General features: G+C 43.2%; 1 protein-coding gene across 9 annotated transcripts in view; it reads left to right on the top strand.

The window, feature by feature from the left end:
* plekhg5a (pleckstrin homology domain containing, family G (with RhoGef domain) member 5a) overlaps positions 1-19,342 on the top strand; it is a 36,023-nt gene that overhangs the window by 9,350 nt on the left and 7,331 nt on the right. For 8 of the 9 annotated variants that reach the window (XM_035520563.1, XM_035520560.1, XM_035520559.1 and 5 more), the window contains 7 exons: positions 9,171-9,312; positions 9,669-9,768; positions 10,301-10,361; positions 10,542-10,633; positions 10,879-11,015; positions 11,777-11,937; positions 18,432-18,623. In XM_035520563.1, coding sequence (XP_035376456.1) covers positions 9,171-9,312; positions 9,669-9,768; positions 10,301-10,361; positions 10,542-10,633; positions 10,879-11,015; positions 11,777-11,937; positions 18,432-18,623 — 885 coding nt within the window. Of the gene's footprint in view, positions 1-3,350; positions 3,640-9,170; positions 9,313-9,668; positions 9,769-10,300; positions 10,362-10,541; positions 10,634-10,878; positions 11,016-11,776; positions 11,938-18,431; positions 18,624-19,342 lie in introns of those variants that run through there. The other variant, XM_035520561.1, reaches the window with a different exon arrangement.

Below are 19,342 nucleotides of genomic sequence, written 5' to 3'. Positions count from 1 at the left end.
TGCTTATGACAACAGTAGATAAAACAGATTGAGTCTATATCTCTCAGTTGCAGACACACAGACTCAACTCTGATTTCTTTATGATAAACACAGGCCTTAGGGACAGGCTGTAATTTGGGTTATGATTCATATGCTGTTTATTCACTCTGCCTAATGTGCACAGTGTGAACAGACTTACCTGTTACCAGTCTGGACGCAAAACGGTGCCATACATGTATGTTATCTAAAGAAGCTAGACTTTTGCCATTTGAAGTGTACTGGTTTCTTGGAATTACTGGCATAGTTTTGGTTTGTACAGTAATTTTATTCCTTGTGGGGATCCATTGGGACATTTTGATCCAGTACAGTGGGTTAATCTGGCATTCTGTTATGTGATGCTTATTTCCAAAGTATTTTTCAGATGTCGGGCAGCAATACAATACAAAACGTTCCACACATTAACAATAATCAGACATTTAATAGTGAGCCTTTACAGGAACTGACAAACCACAGTGATTTGGTTTATAGCAATTAAATGTTGCAATTCTATTATTTTCTTCTTTTTATTGTTATATTAGGCTCTTTGGGAATTGGGAATATTTTCACATGGAAGTTAAGAGTTATGATAAAACTTAATCTCATTTCATTAAATTACATTTATCTGTTACATTGCACTGTATGAGAGAGAAAGCAACTTGGTTCACAATATCTCAGTAATTCTTAATATCTTAATGTCCAACTGCTTTATCCAAGATTAATCTTTTGTTTGTAGCGTAGAGTTTAAAATCTGAGCATAGGTCAGGACTTAACAGTACATGGGGTCTGTCTTGTGTCTGCTTTTCCATTATTGCCAGTATAAATCACAGTCAGCTACTTGACAGCATGGTGTGAGAACAGGCAGAGTTTGTTTTCATATACTGCCATATACACCAGCCTGGTCAAACTAAAGAGCCTGGTTCCAAAGCTGCCTTTTGAATTATTTCAGTGTCTAAAAAAGTGAAAACAGTGAAATATCTCTGTGTGTGTGTGTGTGTGTGTGTGTGTGTGTGTGTGTGTGTGTGTGTGTGTGTGTGTGTGTGTGTGTGTGTGTGTGTGTGTGTGTGTGTGTGTGTGTGTGTGTGTTTCACCACTAGGTGGCATAATAATACAGTGTGAATATTGGAACATTTCTGGTAATTTTTTCTAAAGACGGTTAACCTTCTAAGAACAAGTGCATCCGAAGGTTTCTAACTCCAGCCTCTTCAGAGCCTTTGTTCTTACCATAGTTGCCCTTGGCTTGCCCATGACGGGTGTGGACTTGAATTTTGGTAAAGTAGATTTGTTACATGTTTGTTGTTAAATGCTCTGTTCAAGTGAAACTGAAGTAAATGAAACAGATGGGCTTCTGAAAAACTTCATCCCTTTGAAGCCTGGAAAAAGCTATATGAACACCCCGACTGCTGGCCTCAAGCCCTCCGGAAACCATCTTGTTTTTTTATTGAAATCTGTGTTTATACAGTGTACTGGCAATGAAGAATGTACTGTCTTCTGTAATTGTGTTTTTCATCGCCGAGGCTTCAGAGCTTGTGAAAGGGAGTGTGGACTAGTGCGTTTGTATGGTACTGCGCGAGGCTGTGGCGAATAGTGTATTTTTGCTGTTGTTGGAGTGTGGACACTGGCATTTTCGCTCACAATAGTTTCATGGCTTCAGTGTCGGCACTGGGTCTCAGGAATGTTCTCAGAGAGAAACGCATCACTGACAAGGAACTTGAAGTAAATGATTGTGATGATGATAACAGCAACTTCAAAACCACAGCATCTCATGCTGCCAGCCTTATTATGTAATGCTGTGGCTTGTCAGATTTGTTTAGTAAAAAACATAATTTGTCTGTGAGTTTACATAGATGTTTACATAGATCTCAAACTCTTTGAGATGAGTAGTCTCTGAAGGATGGTGGGGTTTTTCTGTAAACCTCCCCGGCCTGTGTTGGAGGCCTCTGTAAGTATAAGTCTTCAAAGTTTTTGTCCCAAATCTGGGATTTCTGTCAGCATATTCCTGCTTTGAGTAATTACTATAGTTACGATATCAACTTGGAACACTTGCTTCCTCTCTCTCTCCATCTCCACATGTCCAAATACAGCACGTTTCTCTCACCCATTCTCCTTTAAAGGAATCCTGTGATGTCACCAAACAGGAATTAATTCCCAGCAGGATGAAGAAGGGGTGCGGGACATAGCACCTCCTGAAGTTTAATGTTAAAATCGCTTTCAGTTCAGGCAGACCAGCACCCGTCTCCCCCTAGTGCCCTGTAGACATGTTCATACTGGCAAACACCAAAACAAAACCTCCATGCAGAGTCCTTCTGTTTTCACTAAATGCTGTTCATGCAGCTCACATGTTCATGAAATATCCAGTATTCTAACTGTCCTATTTGCTATCGCTGTTAAAGTTTTTGTTTAGGGTTGGCTTGCTTTAAGCCTCCATTATTCAGTCTAAAACCACTAAAATTGAAAGCACTGTAGCAGCTTTATGAGCAAGTATTTCAAAGAAGGTATTGAAAAGGTACAACATGACCCTTCTGACTGATCTTCCAGAGCTGAACATTTTTGGAATGCCTGCATGTTTATCTTCATTTCATCAGCCAGTGTGGCTACCAGTGCAAGAACAATGAGCTCCTGCATATTACAGTGGTCCCCTGACTCCTTCCACAGGCCAGGGGAGGACTCTGAATCATGACGACAGGAAACTGTCACAGTGTAGTGAGGGGGAAAAACAGGAAATGGGGATGAGATGGGTTTGGCCCAGCTATGCTGTTGCACCAGCACGCATTTGGCCCAGCTGACGCAGGCGCGTTTTGGCCCAGCTGATGCAGACTTTCGCGTTTGGCCCAGCTGACGCAGGCGCGTTTTGGCCCAGCTGATGCAGACTTTCGCGTTTGGCCCAGCTGACGCAGGCGCGTTTTGGCCCAGCTGATGCAGACTTTCGCGTTTGGCCCAGCTGACGCAGGCGCGTTTTGGCCCAGCTGATGCAGACTTTCGCGTTTGGCCCAGCTGACGCAGGCGCGTTTTGGCCCAGCTGATGCAGACTTTCGCGTTTGGCCCAGCTGACGCAGACGCGTTTTGGCCCAGCTGATGCAGACTTTCGCGTTTGGCCCAGCTGACGCAGACGCGTTTTGGCCCAGCTGATGCAGACTTTCGCGTTTGGCCCAGCTGACGCAGACGCGTTTTGGCCCAGCTGACGCAGACACTCAGCTGTGGGCCTTAGCCAGAAGACAAGCATCTGTTTTGTTTTTTTTCTACCAGATGCTGAATCAGTCTCAGGACGTTTTTAGTACTCCAGGGAGAGCTAATGCGAAATCGCTGAATCTTCCTTATCAAAGACCGAGCAAAATGCCATGAAAAACACACAGATTTGTCTTACCGGGGAATTTATTTAGGCCTAAAAACTTTGGCCTCGTCACTTCACAGCAGCATACCCTACGTGGCTGCTGAGAGGATGCGACAGAAGACAGGCGGAAAGAGAGCAAGGTCTTGGACTATCGTCATGGACTCCATTTGGAGAACAGAGTCAGCGCACCAGCTTCAAAGCCTCAGCTGCATGTTTGTGGAGGATATCCTGACTCCACCTGCCCACCCCTGCTAACAGCCGTTCCCAACTGATACTGTTACCATGAATCATGTGTAAGGGCAGAGAAACAAAGAAAGCGGGATCTATATTAATGTACATAATAGTGTTAGGCTTTTTACCAAATAGTATTTTAAGGGTTTTTTGTTTTTATTTTTGTTGGATCTTTACCATAGCCAGAGCACAGGGGTGAATTTTATGTAGTTGTGGTCTTGCTTATTACTGAATTACAGACACCATTTCCTTTTAAGCAGGGCTCATGGTACTGTGAAACGCAGCTAGTAGGTGTGCAGGTCATACCACACTGCGTGTTTTCTGTGCTGTAAGGTTTGATATGGACTGTAACTCATATGCAAGAGAGTATGTGAGGCAGCTGGACCGAGGCATGTTTGCAGGTTGGAGTTCAAGACATTTTAGTATATCACACTTCTAGTCAAGGAGTGACTCATAGGGGTGTGTGCTTTGGAGGGGTTGTACAGTAATCCAGTTAGTGTTGTGTATATGCTAGAAATTGCCATAAAGCTGGTAGCACATTAGAGAGGAGAGAAAGTGTGTGTGTGTGTGTGTGTGTGTGTGTGCGCGCGCGTATGGGATTGAATGGTAGCATGAGTATCCATACGATGTAAACAGTTGTGGGGAGGAGACTGTAAACATTCTACTCCATATGAGGCCATTTGAGTCCCACATAGGCTACACAAAATGTATACACAGCTGTTTTCTCCACTGTATACGCGCACACACGTATGCACACACACATCCTGCAACAGCCTGCAAGAAAGAATGGGAGGCAGAAAAGGGAAGGATGGAGAGAGAGGGAGGGAGGGAGGGAGGGAGGGAGAGGGAGGGAGGGAGGGAGAGTGTGTGGGTGTGTGGGTGGGGGGTGTGGGAGGGTGTGAGCACTCTAAGGCTGAAGCCATTCTGGTGCACTTCTGTTCTGGACTGCTGAGACTCCACTTAACACAAGGAACACGCGCACGCGCACACACACACACACACACACACATGCAGACCTACCCCTACGTGTGTGTGTGTTACTTCTCTGCGGTGGCAGGTAAGACACAGGAGTGGGCAGTGGGCTGTTGGCTGGTCATCATGCATGTTGATAGAGCGTTAAGTGGTCTGCTTGGCTGAGAAGGAACTGCTTTCTGCCTCAGACATGTGAAAGGTCTCTGTGAAGTGAGGCTGACGAGAGTATGTCCAATGTAGCTGACAGACACACTCTCGCGCACTCTTTCTTTCTGGCTTTCCTTTTTTCTCTTCATGATCGTTGTTAATTTTGTTATCTCTCTGTCAGATTTAGAGAGTTGTGATAGTTCGTCCACCATAACGGCTGACTTATGGCATACTTTGCCACCGCAAAAATAAAAACCTTAAAACAGAAGAGGAATTGAAATCTCCTCTGTGTGCATCCTTGTATGTGCACATGTACTCAGGCCACTTAGATACAAGGAAAGTGCGACTGTAGCGCCTTGTCCACTTGTTTTATGAGCTGCTTGCCTGCTGTAGCTACTGACAGCACAAGGCGTTCCTGAGCTGCCGTTACCCAGGCACACATGGAACTGGGGTAAGTTCTTGGTGGCTGGGTGTTCTTGGTGGCCAGGTAATTGTGGGTCAGTGTTCTTGGTGGCTGGGTTGTTTGTGGGTCAGTGTTCTTGGTGGCCAGGTGTGTGTGGGCCAGAGTTGGGAGCAGAGTGATAGAAGCCTGCTGCTCCTTGGTCGACTGTGACAAGCTGGTGTGCACAAGATCCAACACAGACGGGCCATCTGAAGCTCTGTCATTTCAGGCCCCATTTGTCTTTGTGTGTGTTTGGTGTAGAACTGATGGGGCCTCACATTTGATGTGTTTAAGTTATAGGTTTTTATAAATGCACATTGGCTTTGAAATCCTGGGTCCTTTTAAGATCAGGCATAGTTCCCTGCCTGCCAAATAAATTCTTGCAGCTTCTGGAATTCAGTAGACTTTGACTCTGTGAAATGTGAGTGTGCTGAAGCATATGTTTTTGTCGACTAGCAAACTCTAGTACTTATTGTTTATTGCACTGATTGTTGTCTGAGATGGAGCTTATGTGTTTTGCACTTCTAGGCATTAGGATTGATCCCTGTATTTCTACAGTATTCTAGTTCAATTCTAGTATCTTGGACTCTAACCTACTCTACTAACTAGAATGGTAGGAATGAAAGTTTGTGCTATTGTTCCTTTTCTGATACTTTAAAAAGTGAGAGGTCAGACAAACAGCAAATCAGTCTAGGAGTTGTCACCAGCAGAACACAATCAGAAAATTAAACAAACACAAAAAGGTAATCAGATTAAAACAGAGCAAGAACAATAGCAGGCTCCTTACAAATATGCTCGAGTGTAAGCAAAAGTATTATAATTTTAAAACACGCAGAAAAGTATTAATCCGTCAAAGCTATTCGTCACTGAGAAAAGTCATTCGTTACTGTCCCCCTCTGTATGGTGATGACCAGATGAGTTGAGTTGGGGCTGGTCAAACACAAGCCGAACAATAACATTTGTAGTGTAGTGAGATGGTCTAATTAAGGGAGTAAAGACAAAACCAATAGGAGGTAAGATTCAGTGACAGTTGGCCAGAGCTGCAGTTATATTGGCCTTCCTTCACCTGCAACCTTTCTGGACTGAAATCATGGATCCCACCCAGTGCTCTTATATGGGTTATATATTCTCTTTTAAACTTATTAATCGATGCTTCTGATGATTTTTCAAATGATACTTTCTTTTTGTTGTCAGGGCAGGTTTAGTAATCCCTCCGGTATTTGCTCATTTGCTCCGAGTTACTTTTGTCTGTTTTTTTTGGACTCCCTTGCTCTCATCCACTTTACTCTTTGCTCTTTTGTGACGAGCTGTTTTTCTCCCCAAAACGCTCCAGTCAGTCGGGCCGTCACTCTGAGTCCAGCAGGCACATTTGTTTTGGCTCCTGAAGGTGAGCTGTGTGCGTGTGTGTGTAGGTGCGTGTGCGCGCGTGTGTGCGGGTGCGTGTGCGTGTGGAGAGAACTGGTCTGGAGCGCACACACACGTTTTGCTCCCTGTGAGTTGATAACTGTTTTATTCTCTAGTCCATCCCATTTTTCCATCCTGATGATCCTGTTCTAATCTTGTAGTCATAATCGAGTTTCTCTCTTTCATGTTCTTCATTGATTTAGTTCTTAAACTGCTTAACTTGGTTAACCTTTTTTTTTGTGATGCCAGTTAGTTGTTGACTGATTAATCGATTGATTTAATGCCATTTTTTAAAAAGAAATGCCATTTCCTTTTCTGATGCATTCTGTTTTTACAAAGTTTAGGTTTATGATTCCCTGTGGATATTTAGTTGATACATTTATTTATTTAAAATAAGAGCACTGCAGACAGTGCAAATCAGAGACAATGCAGACCACCAGCGTTCCTGTTCTCTAAATATCAGTATTGTCACTGACCAATGAACCATATCAGTTTACTACTGTCAAGCATAAACATACATAGTATCAATACCCATTAGTGGAGGTGTATAAATGATCGTGTGTGTGTGTGTGTGTGTGTTTGAGGGGTAGAGCTGGTGTTTATTATAGCATCAGTTGCTGCAGATGCAGTACTAATCAGATTAACAATAAGAGGAAGCTGAATGGAAGGGTTTTCCTCCCCTCTCCTCTCCATCTCTCTCTTTTTCTTTCTTTCTTTCTTTCTTTCTTTCTTTCTTTCTTTCTTTCTTTCCGGTCTTCTGCTTCCTGCTGTTCTTAGGTTCATCAGCTTTGATAAGAGAGAGTGCTTGGCTTTACCCGAAGGCTTGTACAGGAGGCTTCATTAGACTGAGAAACAAATGAACGGAAAAGGGTGTTAGTGTAGGGATGTGAATCCCCTGTTTCCTTTACAGACATTAAACTTTATTTCAGTATTGTTGAAACGTTCTGTGGTAATTTTTTCCTTTTACAACAAATGTTATTTTTTATGTCCTAAGCTTTTTAAAGAGGTCCTAGATAGTATTGGTCCTCAAATTCTGAGTATTATTAATAGCAGACTCAGTATGGCCATGCTTCTTCCCAATCTTAAACATGCGATAGTGCAGCCTCTCATTAAAAAACAAACCTTGATTTTCCTGTCTGTACTAATTATTGAAGTATATCTAAGCTTCATTTTATGGGAAAAGGTTCAGAGAAAGTAGCCTTAATACGGTTGAAATCATATCTAGACAGGAATAATATTTATATTTTTCACTCTGGCTTTAGAGTATTTCATAGCACTGATTCCGGCAACAATGCGGTTCTTATGCTCTTAGATTTATCAGCAGCCTTTGATACCATAGCTCATAATATTCTTATTAATTCATTGGAAACCAGTTTTTGTATCAAAGGGACTGCTTTGAACTGGTTTAGGTACTAATCATCTGATAGGACTTTCTCAGTCACCTGTGGAGAAGTGACCTCCTTAACTGCTAATTTGTCATGTGGGGTTCTGCAAGGATCTAGATTGGGTCCAATACTGTTTTCATTATGTATGCTGGCCTTGGGGTCCATCTTTAGGAAACATGGTGTAATATACCACTGTTATGCTGACAACACCCAGATTTACTTACCTTTGATAAATAATGAAGCTATATCTGTAACATCATTACTGCTTTGTATTGAGGATGTCTGGATAATTTTAATGAGTCCAAGACAGAATTGGTTCTGTTTGAATAAAATGGTCCTCCTAACAGCTTCTTCTGAAACCTCGGTGTGCTGGCAATATTCTATTAAACCCACAGTCAAATAAGTGGAAGTTATATTTGATAATGATTTTAAATTATTTTAAATTTGATAGGAAAATTAATGCAGCAGTGAAACAGTTCCTCAATTAAGATTTTTATTCAAGGTTAAACCTGTTCTTCCAATTTTTAAAAAATAATTCATGCTTTTATCTCCATGTTTGGACTACTGTAACGCTCTCTATATAGGTACAGGATAGACAATGATTTCAAGGTTACAGCTAGTCCAATATGCTGCTACTAAGTATCTAGCTGGCACTCTAAAAAGAGAGCATATCACGTCTGTGCTCCCTCTATTGGCTCCCTGTGGTTTTTAGAATATGTTTTAAGGTTTATTATTAGTTTATAAGTCTTTGGCGGCACCTAAGTTATGGACTGAACTGCTGCAGATTCGTTTAGTGCCCACTTTATCAAAGCTCACTTTTATTCTATAGCTTTTACTTATCTTCTAATGGCGTGTGTTTTTGGAGTAATTATTTTTAATTTTATTCTGTTTTATGAATTTGTCTTGTTTTTTAGCATATCTATTGTACAACACTTTGGTCAATGTTTGGGCTAGCAGTAGCAAAGTTAGATAAAGTTAGGTAGAAAGTTGCCAGTTCAAGCCCCACCACTGCCAGGTTACCACTGTTGGGCCCCTGAGCAAGGCCCTTAACCCTCAGTTACTCAAGTTGTGATCAGTCGTAATTGTAAGTTGCTTTGGATAACAGCATCAGAGCTAAATGCTGTGATTGTTTATTTGCTGTTTTTAATTGTGCTTTATAAATAAACTGACACTGACATTTCAGGAGTTAATGTATTGAATTGACTTATGCATATACATGCCTATTCTCTACCCTCTTTTTCAGGTGTGTCACCATCCTCTGTGTGAAGGTTTAAGGGGTGGTAGCCCGTTGCACCTCTGCGAGTCATGTGACTCGCGCTGTCACACTGTTCCTGATGGAAACATGGTCTTTGACCGACATCCACGTTTTGACCTGCAACCACAAGGTACAGGGCTTCTTCTCCCCAGAACAGCAAGGAAAACTGTGCGCTTGATTATATTCTTGTGAATAATCCATTTCAATAAATCGCAAAGGGAAAAAAAAAAAAAATTCCCCAATGGAAAAGAAATGTCTTGTTGGCAAGTGTGTTGAGGGACAGCGAGTGCCCCTTGATAAGGTTAGATAATAAGACGACAGTTTTAGTACTTCCTCTAGCTCTCAATTTCCACATTGCTCATAAGGTTTTGCACTTATGTCAGTGAAAGCTAAGCCAGGTAGGCTTCCTTATAACACAGAGTGAGAAGGGTACAGTACAGCTGTGGCAGGATGATGGTCTTCTCTCTTTTCCTGCCCCCCTGTCAGGATCCATCCTGGCCCGCAACGTATCCACTCGGTCCTGCCCCCCCCGCACTGGCCTCGTCTCTGACCTGGAGGAGGGGGACGATGGGGGCTATGACCTTGCGTGAGTACTCCTTCTCTTTTCCATCTCCGTCCCGCCATCCGCTTTAGACTCGTAGGGGCTCACCAGCTTTAGTGTAAGAGGATGTCCCTGTACTTTCCAGAGGGAGTCTTTTGAGGATTTAACTCTGTGTTCCTCTTAACAGCTAAACTGGCCAGTTTTGGGGAAATGGAAAATGAAAGCTTAAGGGTGCATGTTCTTGGTAGTTCTAACCTTTTTGTCTAAAAGAATTTAGTATGAAGATGTTTAACAGTGAAATTTAATCAGAATAAGATGGCTTTGTGTGCCTCTTGCATCTGAGGGCACTCATGAATGAACAACTTCAAAACATTTCTCATCCAGGAATGAAGTAAATTTCCTTGAACTGTTTGAAAACATGAATAAATTGTTAGAAATAAGTACTTCAGATTTTTTTTTCAAATGAATCAATCACTTACTTTCTAGCCTCTCTCTCTCTCTCTCTCTCTCTCTCTCTCTCTCTCTCTCTCTCTCTCTCTCTCTCTCTCTCTGTGTGTGCGCACACGGCGCCCTCCAGAGATCGCAAGAGTGGCCCTATAAACCTAGTAAAGAAGAAAGCAAGGAGGAGACACACAGATGTAAGTAACGAACCTTAGCTCTGTGACGATCAAATCAAAATAAGTGAGAAAAAACAAGAAAGTCAAAGGTTGTTTGGGGCCCTCAGAATGCTTTTAAGTTTAGAATGCCTTATGGGTAAAGTTGCAGCTTGTTTCGTTATTCCAGCTGTAACGTTTCTCTCTTTCTGTCGCCCTCTGCAGGATGCCAGTAAAGAGTGCTTCACGCTGAAATTTGATTTAAATGTTGACATTGACATGGAAATAGTACCAGCTGTTAAAAAGAAATCCTTAAGGTGAATATCTTCAATTCATCCAACAGGCCTGCTAAACAGTAAGGTGTTGCATACCACTCAATGTTTAAATCCCTTCTGTCCACTATTAGGGTTTGGCAAAAGGTTTATAGTCATATATATGTGTGTTTTGTCACATTGAAAGCCGTCTTTGTGCCAAGACTAGCTGTTTAGCGCAGATGTACCTGGAACTGTGATGTGCTCTACTGGGTGTGATATTGATGGCAGATCTGTGCTGTCTGTCACAGGGAGGTTCTGGGCACTGTGTTTGAGAGGAAAGGCATTGAGCTCTCCTGCGTTGATCTTTTTCTCGATCAGTCCAACACTCCTCTCTCCCTGGGCTTTGAGGCTTACCGCTTCGGGGGACACTACCTCCGAGTGCGAGGTGCGCCTGGACATTTATTGCCACACATTATTTGCTCAGAGTATGTTACATTAAATTAATAAACAAACAAAAATGACCATTTTTGTGTGAATAGCAAAGTAGCAATGTTCAATATTGTTATTTATTTACTGTGAGATGGTTGTCATTGTGTCCCTGAAGACCATGTGTCTATCCTTTGACCTCAGCAGAGTTTCCTTTTTTTCTTCGCTCAACCAATAAGATCACACCCTACACATTTTTCATATGTTCATTTTACACATCTAGAGTGGAAATTTTACTCAGCTAGTAGGAGGATCACCTCCGCTATCTGAACTGCTAAGTCTTTTGGGAAGCTACATTAGAACTGCCTTACGCTTAGTGTGCTGATGGTCTAGATGTTTGTTGATCTCCCAGGGTCAGTGCTCGGAGGAGCAACCTACTAGGCAGGCGGCGGTCATTCAGACTGCAACGTCAGCTTCTTAGAGGGGGAAGGGTAACTCCTTTCCTCTATTTTGAGAATTTTGTTTCTTAAAAGCTCAGGTCATCATGGTTGACAGTGTTTAACAATAAAAAATAGGGTTGTTAAGAATTTGGATATTGTGACATTTTCCTCATAGTGAAACCCTCCATAACCCTTGAAATGCATATTGTGACTGAAAAAAATGTTTAAACGTGTTCTAGGACAGCCAAGCTAGAAAATGAGACCAAATATGACATTTAGCTAATTAAGGTGTGTGTGTGTGTGTGTGTGTGTGTGTGTGTGTGTGTGTGTGTGTGTGCAGCACGGCCAGGAGAAGAGCTCCGTGTTGAGAGGGGGGTGAAGGACCCTAGGTCTCTCAGTCTGCCCATCATGAGGCCCTCAAGTGCACGCAGTGCCTCCACCGGTCGTGTGGAGCACGGCTCTCTGGGTCGGCGTGAGGCGTCTGATCTGCTTGTCAGTTTGGTGAGTTAGAAGTGACAAAGTCTTCCACTCTGTCTCTGTCTTCATCTCTTTCTCACATCTGTCGTCTCTTAGAGGACCAGAAGTTGCATCAGAAAACCTGGGAGGCAAATATGTTTCTCTGCCAGGAACTTAAGAACATAAAAGAACAGAGGGACTTCAATGGAAACTTCTGTTGCCAGATAATAATGTTTTTGCCATTATTTTCTGTACATGTGAAATGGGGCCTCACTTATCATACTGCACAATTCCCAGGCTTTGGACTGTACCTACATTTTAACCTTTAAATCAGTTATTTTGTGGAAGCCAGTAGAGATATGACCCTTGAGTCATGACCTGTGCACTGGATGACCATAAAGCTCTGGGCTGTTAAGTATCTATTTATATTGATTATTTACTGTTGTTTTAAGAACTTTGTACAAAATGCCATTACCACCCACAGGAAAAATGATGCAGCATACTGAGAACAATAGATCTTTAGAAGTGCTGTATGGGAACCTATGGGATTTGGCTGGTTTTAAAACTATGAATATTTCCCAGAAATCAGAAACACACTCCTCCACTTGGACATGTCATCTTAAGAAAAATTAACTGAAAATAATCTTCTTGAAAATGATGAGTATAGTAGAACCAACCAGTCTGATGAGCAATATAGGAGATTGTATAGTGACTGGGTATGGGAAACTGTGTAGTGCGTAGGTATGGGGGGCTGTGTAGTGACTGGGTACGGAGGAGTGTGAAGTATGGAGGACTGTGTATTGTCTGGCTATGGAGGACTGTGTATTGTCTGGCTATGGAGGACTGTGTATTGTCTGGCTATGGAGGACTGTGTATTGTCTGGCTATGGAGGACTGTGTATTGTCTGGCTATGGAGGACTGTGTATTGTCTGGCTATGGAGGACTGTGTATTGTCTGGCTATGGAGGACTGTGTAGTGTCTGGATATGGAGGACTGTGTAGTATCTGGATATGGAGGACTGTGTAGTATGGAGGTCTATTTAGTACATGGATATAGGGGACTGAGGAGTGTCTGGGTTGGTTTACTGTTCTCGGGAATGAAGAACAGACTCTGCCAAGTCTGGTGTGTAAGGTAGTTCAGACCTACACTGTACATGTTAAAATTGTCTCACAGATTTGTCAGAAAGTGGTTTGTTCTGGGGAATAAAAGTGTCAAAGAGCTCGTCCTCCAAGTTCGTCTAATCCATTGATGTAAGACGCTCTAACTCGTGCCTGATTATATTAGAAAATGTCATTTTTCCCCAGAGGCATTTTGCTGTGCTTGTAAAAAGGATGTAACATTTAGGATGTAACATTCTTGTACATTTTGGCAGCATGGTATATTTGTGTTTCTTACTGAATGTCTTTAGCAGACTAAAACAAATTGCTGAGAACGGGTAGGAAATGCTGATGGGTCATGATTGCGTATCTCATAAAACCGACAACAGATCTCTATGGCTGATTTATGCAAAGCCTCCACTGGTGACCAAAGTTCAAAGCTCTCACTGTTTTTACTTCCTCATAACCTGCTCTGACCCAAAGCTCCATCTACATCAACAGGCATGCTCTGTAGAAGACTACTGGCATCTCCAGCCTGGTCTCATTTCATGGAAAATCTCACCCAGATGGCTGGGGTCCTGCAGAACCAAAACAGGCACCTGTAGACTTTCATCTCTGAATCCACCTTGGCAGTGGTTCCAGTCCAGTTGTTGGATGGTGAGGGAGAGTATGTCGGATTGTGTTGCTGGATTGATTCTCATGTGGACAGGAAGCAGTAAGCGCACTACTCAGCTAAGAAGGCCAGTACTTCACTGGGCTGTGCTGTAACCAGGCAAGCTCATGTAACCAGTGAGTCATAAATGAGAGTGTAAAGACTGAGACAGATAAGACCTGTGACAGAGAGAATGAAAGCGCTAGGAGTGGCACCTGCATGTTGACCAGGTGGCAGGTGAACCGAGTGTCACTGTAAGCTGTGGGCTGGAAGGGGTGGGTTGTGAGCCCTTCACCACCCTCAGTAGTTGCTGCAGGTCAAAGGGCGTTGTGATGGAGGAAGGCTTTCACCCAACAGAACTGGGAGGCACAGATTAGAACACAGAGCGCACTGAAGAACAGACGGTTCTGACTGGTGCGGGCAGGGAATATCGAGCACTGAAGCCTTGTTTGTCTTTTGAGATGGTGGCGGTTGTAGTACCGATTTACCCTTTAACAAGTGTGAACCTGAAGAAATCTTGAGGAATTTCATTTTGGTGTTGTGTTATTACATGCAGCGCTGTATTAGCAGTTAAAATTGCTTGAGACAGCAGCTACTGGTATGTGGGACTGCTTTTTTGGTGGACTTTGGACATTTGTTCTTTTTTTTTTCCCCCCTTTGGACCTCACGATGCTCACAACCATTAGTGGGACTTCCTGACCTTTTTTGGATTTGCCAGAAGTTTCTGTCTGCTCGTCTTTTGCGCAATCGAAGCGCTTTCCTTGCAACGTTGAAATGCCGAATTTCCGTCAGAGGACGTGGCGTGTGCCCAGTTTGCCCTCCCTGGCAGAGAAGCCGGAGGGAATGCTGACCTCCTACAGCCCCCTGAGTGAGCCCTCTCCAACTTCTCCACACTGCCCCAGCACACCGCACACAGCCGGGCTGGTGGCGGCACGTGTGCAGTGCTTTGAAGCCAGGGTCAGCCCTACCCCAGGCGGCAGCCACCCCTCTGATCTGTCAGGAGAGACTAAACAAGGAAACAAGGTACACGGTGCGCTGACCAACGTCTGATAGACAGAGTACTCGTTCCTCCTATGAGATGATTAAGATGTTGAGAGAGTCTTCAAAGCAAAATATCTTGGTGTTGCATCTTCAAATGTTCATGTTATGACATTTTGGGAAGTTTAGTTATGAGCACAAGAGTAGAGTATTGATAAGCACCACTGTTATGAAAGTGTCTCTGTTTGTGCCCATAAAATTATGGTGCATTCTGACTACTACTGGATTGTTAAAGATGCATTATGACTGCTGGTAAATTATTACATGCATTAGGTACATGCCAAGTCACAATGCAGAGCACATGGTAAGATGAAGTGAAACGGAATGGGGTCCTTTCCGGTCATCTGTAACAGACTGCAGATAATTTACTAATTGTCTGTGGAGAATGATCATATTCACCATTCTAAAGCTTTAATTTTTAATTTTTAATTGAAAATTTGTAGAAAAATTAATCTTAAGCAGTCTCTCTTATCTTACTGCACTATCGTATATTTGCCACATTATTGCTATACACAATATTAATATTTAACTCTTCATAGATACATCTGCTGAAGCCTTCTGTGCAGAGCTGCAGGTACGACGACCAGGGTTTACTGTTAGTTTCTGTAGTTCGGTCATGTCTTTACTCTGTTATTGGTTTTTATGCTTTATAGACATGTAGGTGGCAAATTGAGGCAATTTCTAGATGTGCCTGAAACAAATTTGAGGAAACCTCATGATTCACACAAGCAAATGACATGGAGTTGAACCGGAAATAGGTTAATATGTACAGGTTTCACTCCCTATTTCTCTCTCCTTCAGAGGTTTTCAAGCCTTTGACAAAAATGTATATCAACAAGGCATTTACTTTTAGCCCTAAAACTACCATTTCTCTTCTCTTACCATTAGTAGTGATATATTCCTGTGTATGTTGTAACCAGCAAAGATGTACTCAAAGTTGTTTTCAAAGTTTTGAAAAATTTGGCTTTGACACAGAAAAAGGAGCACAGTAGATAAGAGCAGAAAGTTTCCCTTTTGATTCCTCTGTCTACTTTTCTGTTTATGGACTTTGAGAGAGAGTCTGTCTCTTTAAAATGCAAATCAGGCAATTAAGCCCATCCTGGCAGCAGCTAATTAGTTACGCTCAGTAGAGGTGTGCTTTTGCTTGGCTCCAAGTGATTGGCTTTATGCTGCGCCATGAAGTGTGTGAACCTCAAGGATAAACTGAGATAAAAGGGGAATCTCTGGTGTTAACTGTCCTTGTAAACTGCTGATATAGAAGCTGAAGCTGAGGGCCCTTATGCAGTAATATTTTGCAAAAGCCATGCGTGTTCTGTCCCGGCTGCTCTCTTCCAGTTCTGTTCTGTGCACTTGAGTACATGTAGGGTCCTTATGGAGTGTTAGCCTTGAGTTTGACTGCCTTCACGGATCTGCCTAGTAGGATCAGGGGAAGTTAATGCAGCGTTCATCAATGGAGAAGTCCGCCAGTGACTCCAGGATATGACCAGTCTTTCGTCTCAGGCATTTCCTCCTGCGTGGACAGAAGCCAACTGTTCTGCAGTCGGTTCAAGTCATTCTAACATCCTGGCTATTATCAGGACAGGAAATTTAAGAGCTGACACTGGATCAGTAGCTAGAGGTGGCGAGAGAGTCGGACTCCGCCTCCCTGCTTTCCAGCCGCTTCTTCTGTCCCCACTCTTCCTGTTCGCACAATAGGAGGGCAGGATCCTGCCGTTTCCATGACAGCCAGCCAGGCCTCCTCAGCAATGCAGCAGGCTCTGCTCAGACCTCCACCTTCAGGTTCACTCGCACACACGGCGACACGCGCGGGCAGCGAGGGTGCATGTGAACGTCTTGTTTCATTCAGGCGCTTGGAAGGGTTTGACAGATCAGCGGGGGAGTAGCAGCACACGACTGTATGGTTTACAGAAGCAGGCAATTGCTGGAGTTTTGTTCTCAGGGGGACAATAAAGGACTGAGTCGTTTCTGGATGTAGTGCAATGGTGATGAGCGTTTTGGAAATGCCTCTGACATCCACGGTGAGGAGTGGCTGAATTACTGCTTGCATGCTGGCATGCTGGTTTATTTTTAAAGCAGAGAGGTTGGCTTAAGATTTGCACAACTGCTTTCTTGGAAATTGAAGGTTATTTAATATATGTAAATGTAAATTGTTGGATTCATTTAAAAAAAAAAGGAAACAGTTTTTTTTTTTTTTTAAATAGTGAAATAGTAAAATTTGTTTAATAATTAGAAAAAGCTGAAATATAACTATGTGCTAAAAGAGGTGCCATCACAGATTGTGTTTCCTGCATGCATATGCTTAGCGGGCTGTTGGGTGCTAAAACACTGCACATCATCACAAGTGTTCAAGTCCATGTAAAGGATGTCATGTCACATTCTGGTGTGGGTCTAATTGAATGAACAAAAATGCTTAGAGCAAGAGTTAAACAGTGAACTTGTCTGAAGTGTACCATCAATCCTGAGCTTGTTTGTGAATCTAATGTGTTGAAGAAAGTGAGACACACACAGGCACTGATTAATGAGGCCCTGCCCCTTATAGCAGCATATGTGTCCATCTTATGCAAAGGTGTAAGTACTCATCTGTATACTGGTACACTGACCTAGCAGTTAGTATGGGTAATTTTCCACAACATGGCTTTTAATTCTAGTTACCTGATGCTATTTCTGTGTGTAAAGTGTGCTTTTGCTCTCACAGAAAATGAGATTATGCAGCTAGATTAAAAGGCAGCAGTAGTTGGAGTTACTTTAAATGCATTGATCTTTTAACAGAAACATAGTATATTGAAGCCCAGCTAAGATTGTAACACTGACAATTTAAAGGTTGCTTTTAAACTGCTTGAATCACAAACTGGGCCTTGTAGACGGCTGGGAGTAGAGAACTCTGTTTAGCACCAGTATTAATGCAATTACATAACATTCATCCCAACACTGAAAAGCCTGCTTGTCATTTTTCTTATTTTTAAAATATTGTTTTTTCCCCCCTAAAGAAACCCCATCAGTAGAACTCATTGTCTCAAAAGCTTAAGTCATTTGAACCCCAGGGACATCGTGTCATTTTCCCTTGGTGTGTTCATGCGTTCCTCACTTCTTCTCCATTGTGTCAGGAAGGGAAAAGCCTTGGCTGTTTTTTCAGAGTGTTGCCTTTCCTGTTGTGACTCATGGGTTTCTCCTGTTCTCCTGGGTCAGAGGGTTCACACCATGCTGTCAGTCAGTCCTCTGACGTTGCAGACCCCCTTCCTCGCAGAGACTGTTGGCAAAACCAAGATGACCCAGAACCCTCTCTTGACAGCAGGAATCAAATCAAATCAAAATGTATTTATATAGCGTTTTTTACAACAGATATCACAAAGCAGCTTTACAAACGTCCAAGTCCAAGACCCCAGTGAGCAAGCCAAGAAATGTTTACAGGCTTTTGCTTTCCAGCTCTTTCTGCCAGGCCCAAGGTGACGGCTACTCATGTACGATGGCTGAGATGAAGCCTGACGTGCATGTGCAAACATCCTGTTGCATTGTTTAAGTATAACCTGACGACCCCAAGGCTGAGACATGGTCCTGGACGCGTAAAATGCCACAATGCACCCTGACTACTTCTAAGGTCTTGCAGCATCTGGGTTGAGACTCATAGTTTGTATGATGGGAGTGGTCCTTTTCCTCTCTGCATGTCAAGATGCTCATCTTTTCTTCCAGAAGGATGCAGGAAAGGTGACTGTGGTGACATTCCCTGTCTCTGTCCCTCTCTCCCCCTCTCTTAGGGTCAAGCACGTCGACGGAAAAACATGACGGAGTTCCTGGGTGACGCCAGCATTCCCGCTACAGACTCCGTCTCCCAGCTGAGTGGCTCCTTGCCGAACTCAGCTACAGGCACGGATCGGTGGAAGAACCGTGCCGCCAGCCGCTTCAGTGGCCTCTTCAGCTCCAGCTCGAGCAACGGCTCCGTGGGCAAGGTGTGCGATCCAGATGCGCTCGGTCACAAAGCGTGTGTCTGCCCGTCAAACACGGGCCCTCCTCCACTTGGCAAAGTCATGTTTCTCACACTTAGACCCCACTTAGGCCATTCGGGTTTGAGGAAACGTCATCAATTTGTCAAAGCCAATGAGCTTTTAAAACTCCCAACTACCCTGTCTGAGCACAGGAAAACGTTTTTGAGTGGAGCTTTCCTGGAAGAGCACGTGGATTATCAGTGAAGTGTTTGTAGGGTCGGATAGAGGCGTCTGGTTGGGTAACTCATGGGGACCTCCACAACTCCCAGGCCTGAGTGTGTTTACACTATTGGTAGCCCCAGGAGGGGACACACGGTGGCAGAGGTCATGTCCTGCTATCTGCGTTCCGGCTTGGCTCCTTTTAATGCTCTGACGTTGGTCCGGTGTGGACAACAATGCCTTCTATGTGGTGTGCACGAACCAGGGAGCTTTTAAAAGGTGCCTAGGGGTTTGGCTTTGTGCTGTAAACAGCACACAGCACAATGAAGTGACTAACAATCCGCATAAATCTGTTCAACATCAGACAGCTGTACACAAATGTTAAACCAAGCAACTTACAACTAACGCTGTTTAGCTTCTGATAAATTACATAAACTCAAACTGATGAACCCACAATGTAGCTTGAAGTCCAGACAATAGGAACTGATGGGGTCTTTCATTCTTTTTTTTTTCCATTCTTTTCA

This window comes from Electrophorus electricus, chromosome 20 (assembly GCF_013358815.1).
Source record: "Electrophorus electricus isolate fEleEle1 chromosome 20, fEleEle1.pri, whole genome shotgun sequence".
NCBI classification, from domain to species: Eukaryota; Metazoa; Chordata; class Actinopteri; order Gymnotiformes; family Gymnotidae; genus Electrophorus; species Electrophorus electricus.
This window is presented reverse-complemented; position numbering and strand designations above follow the sequence as displayed.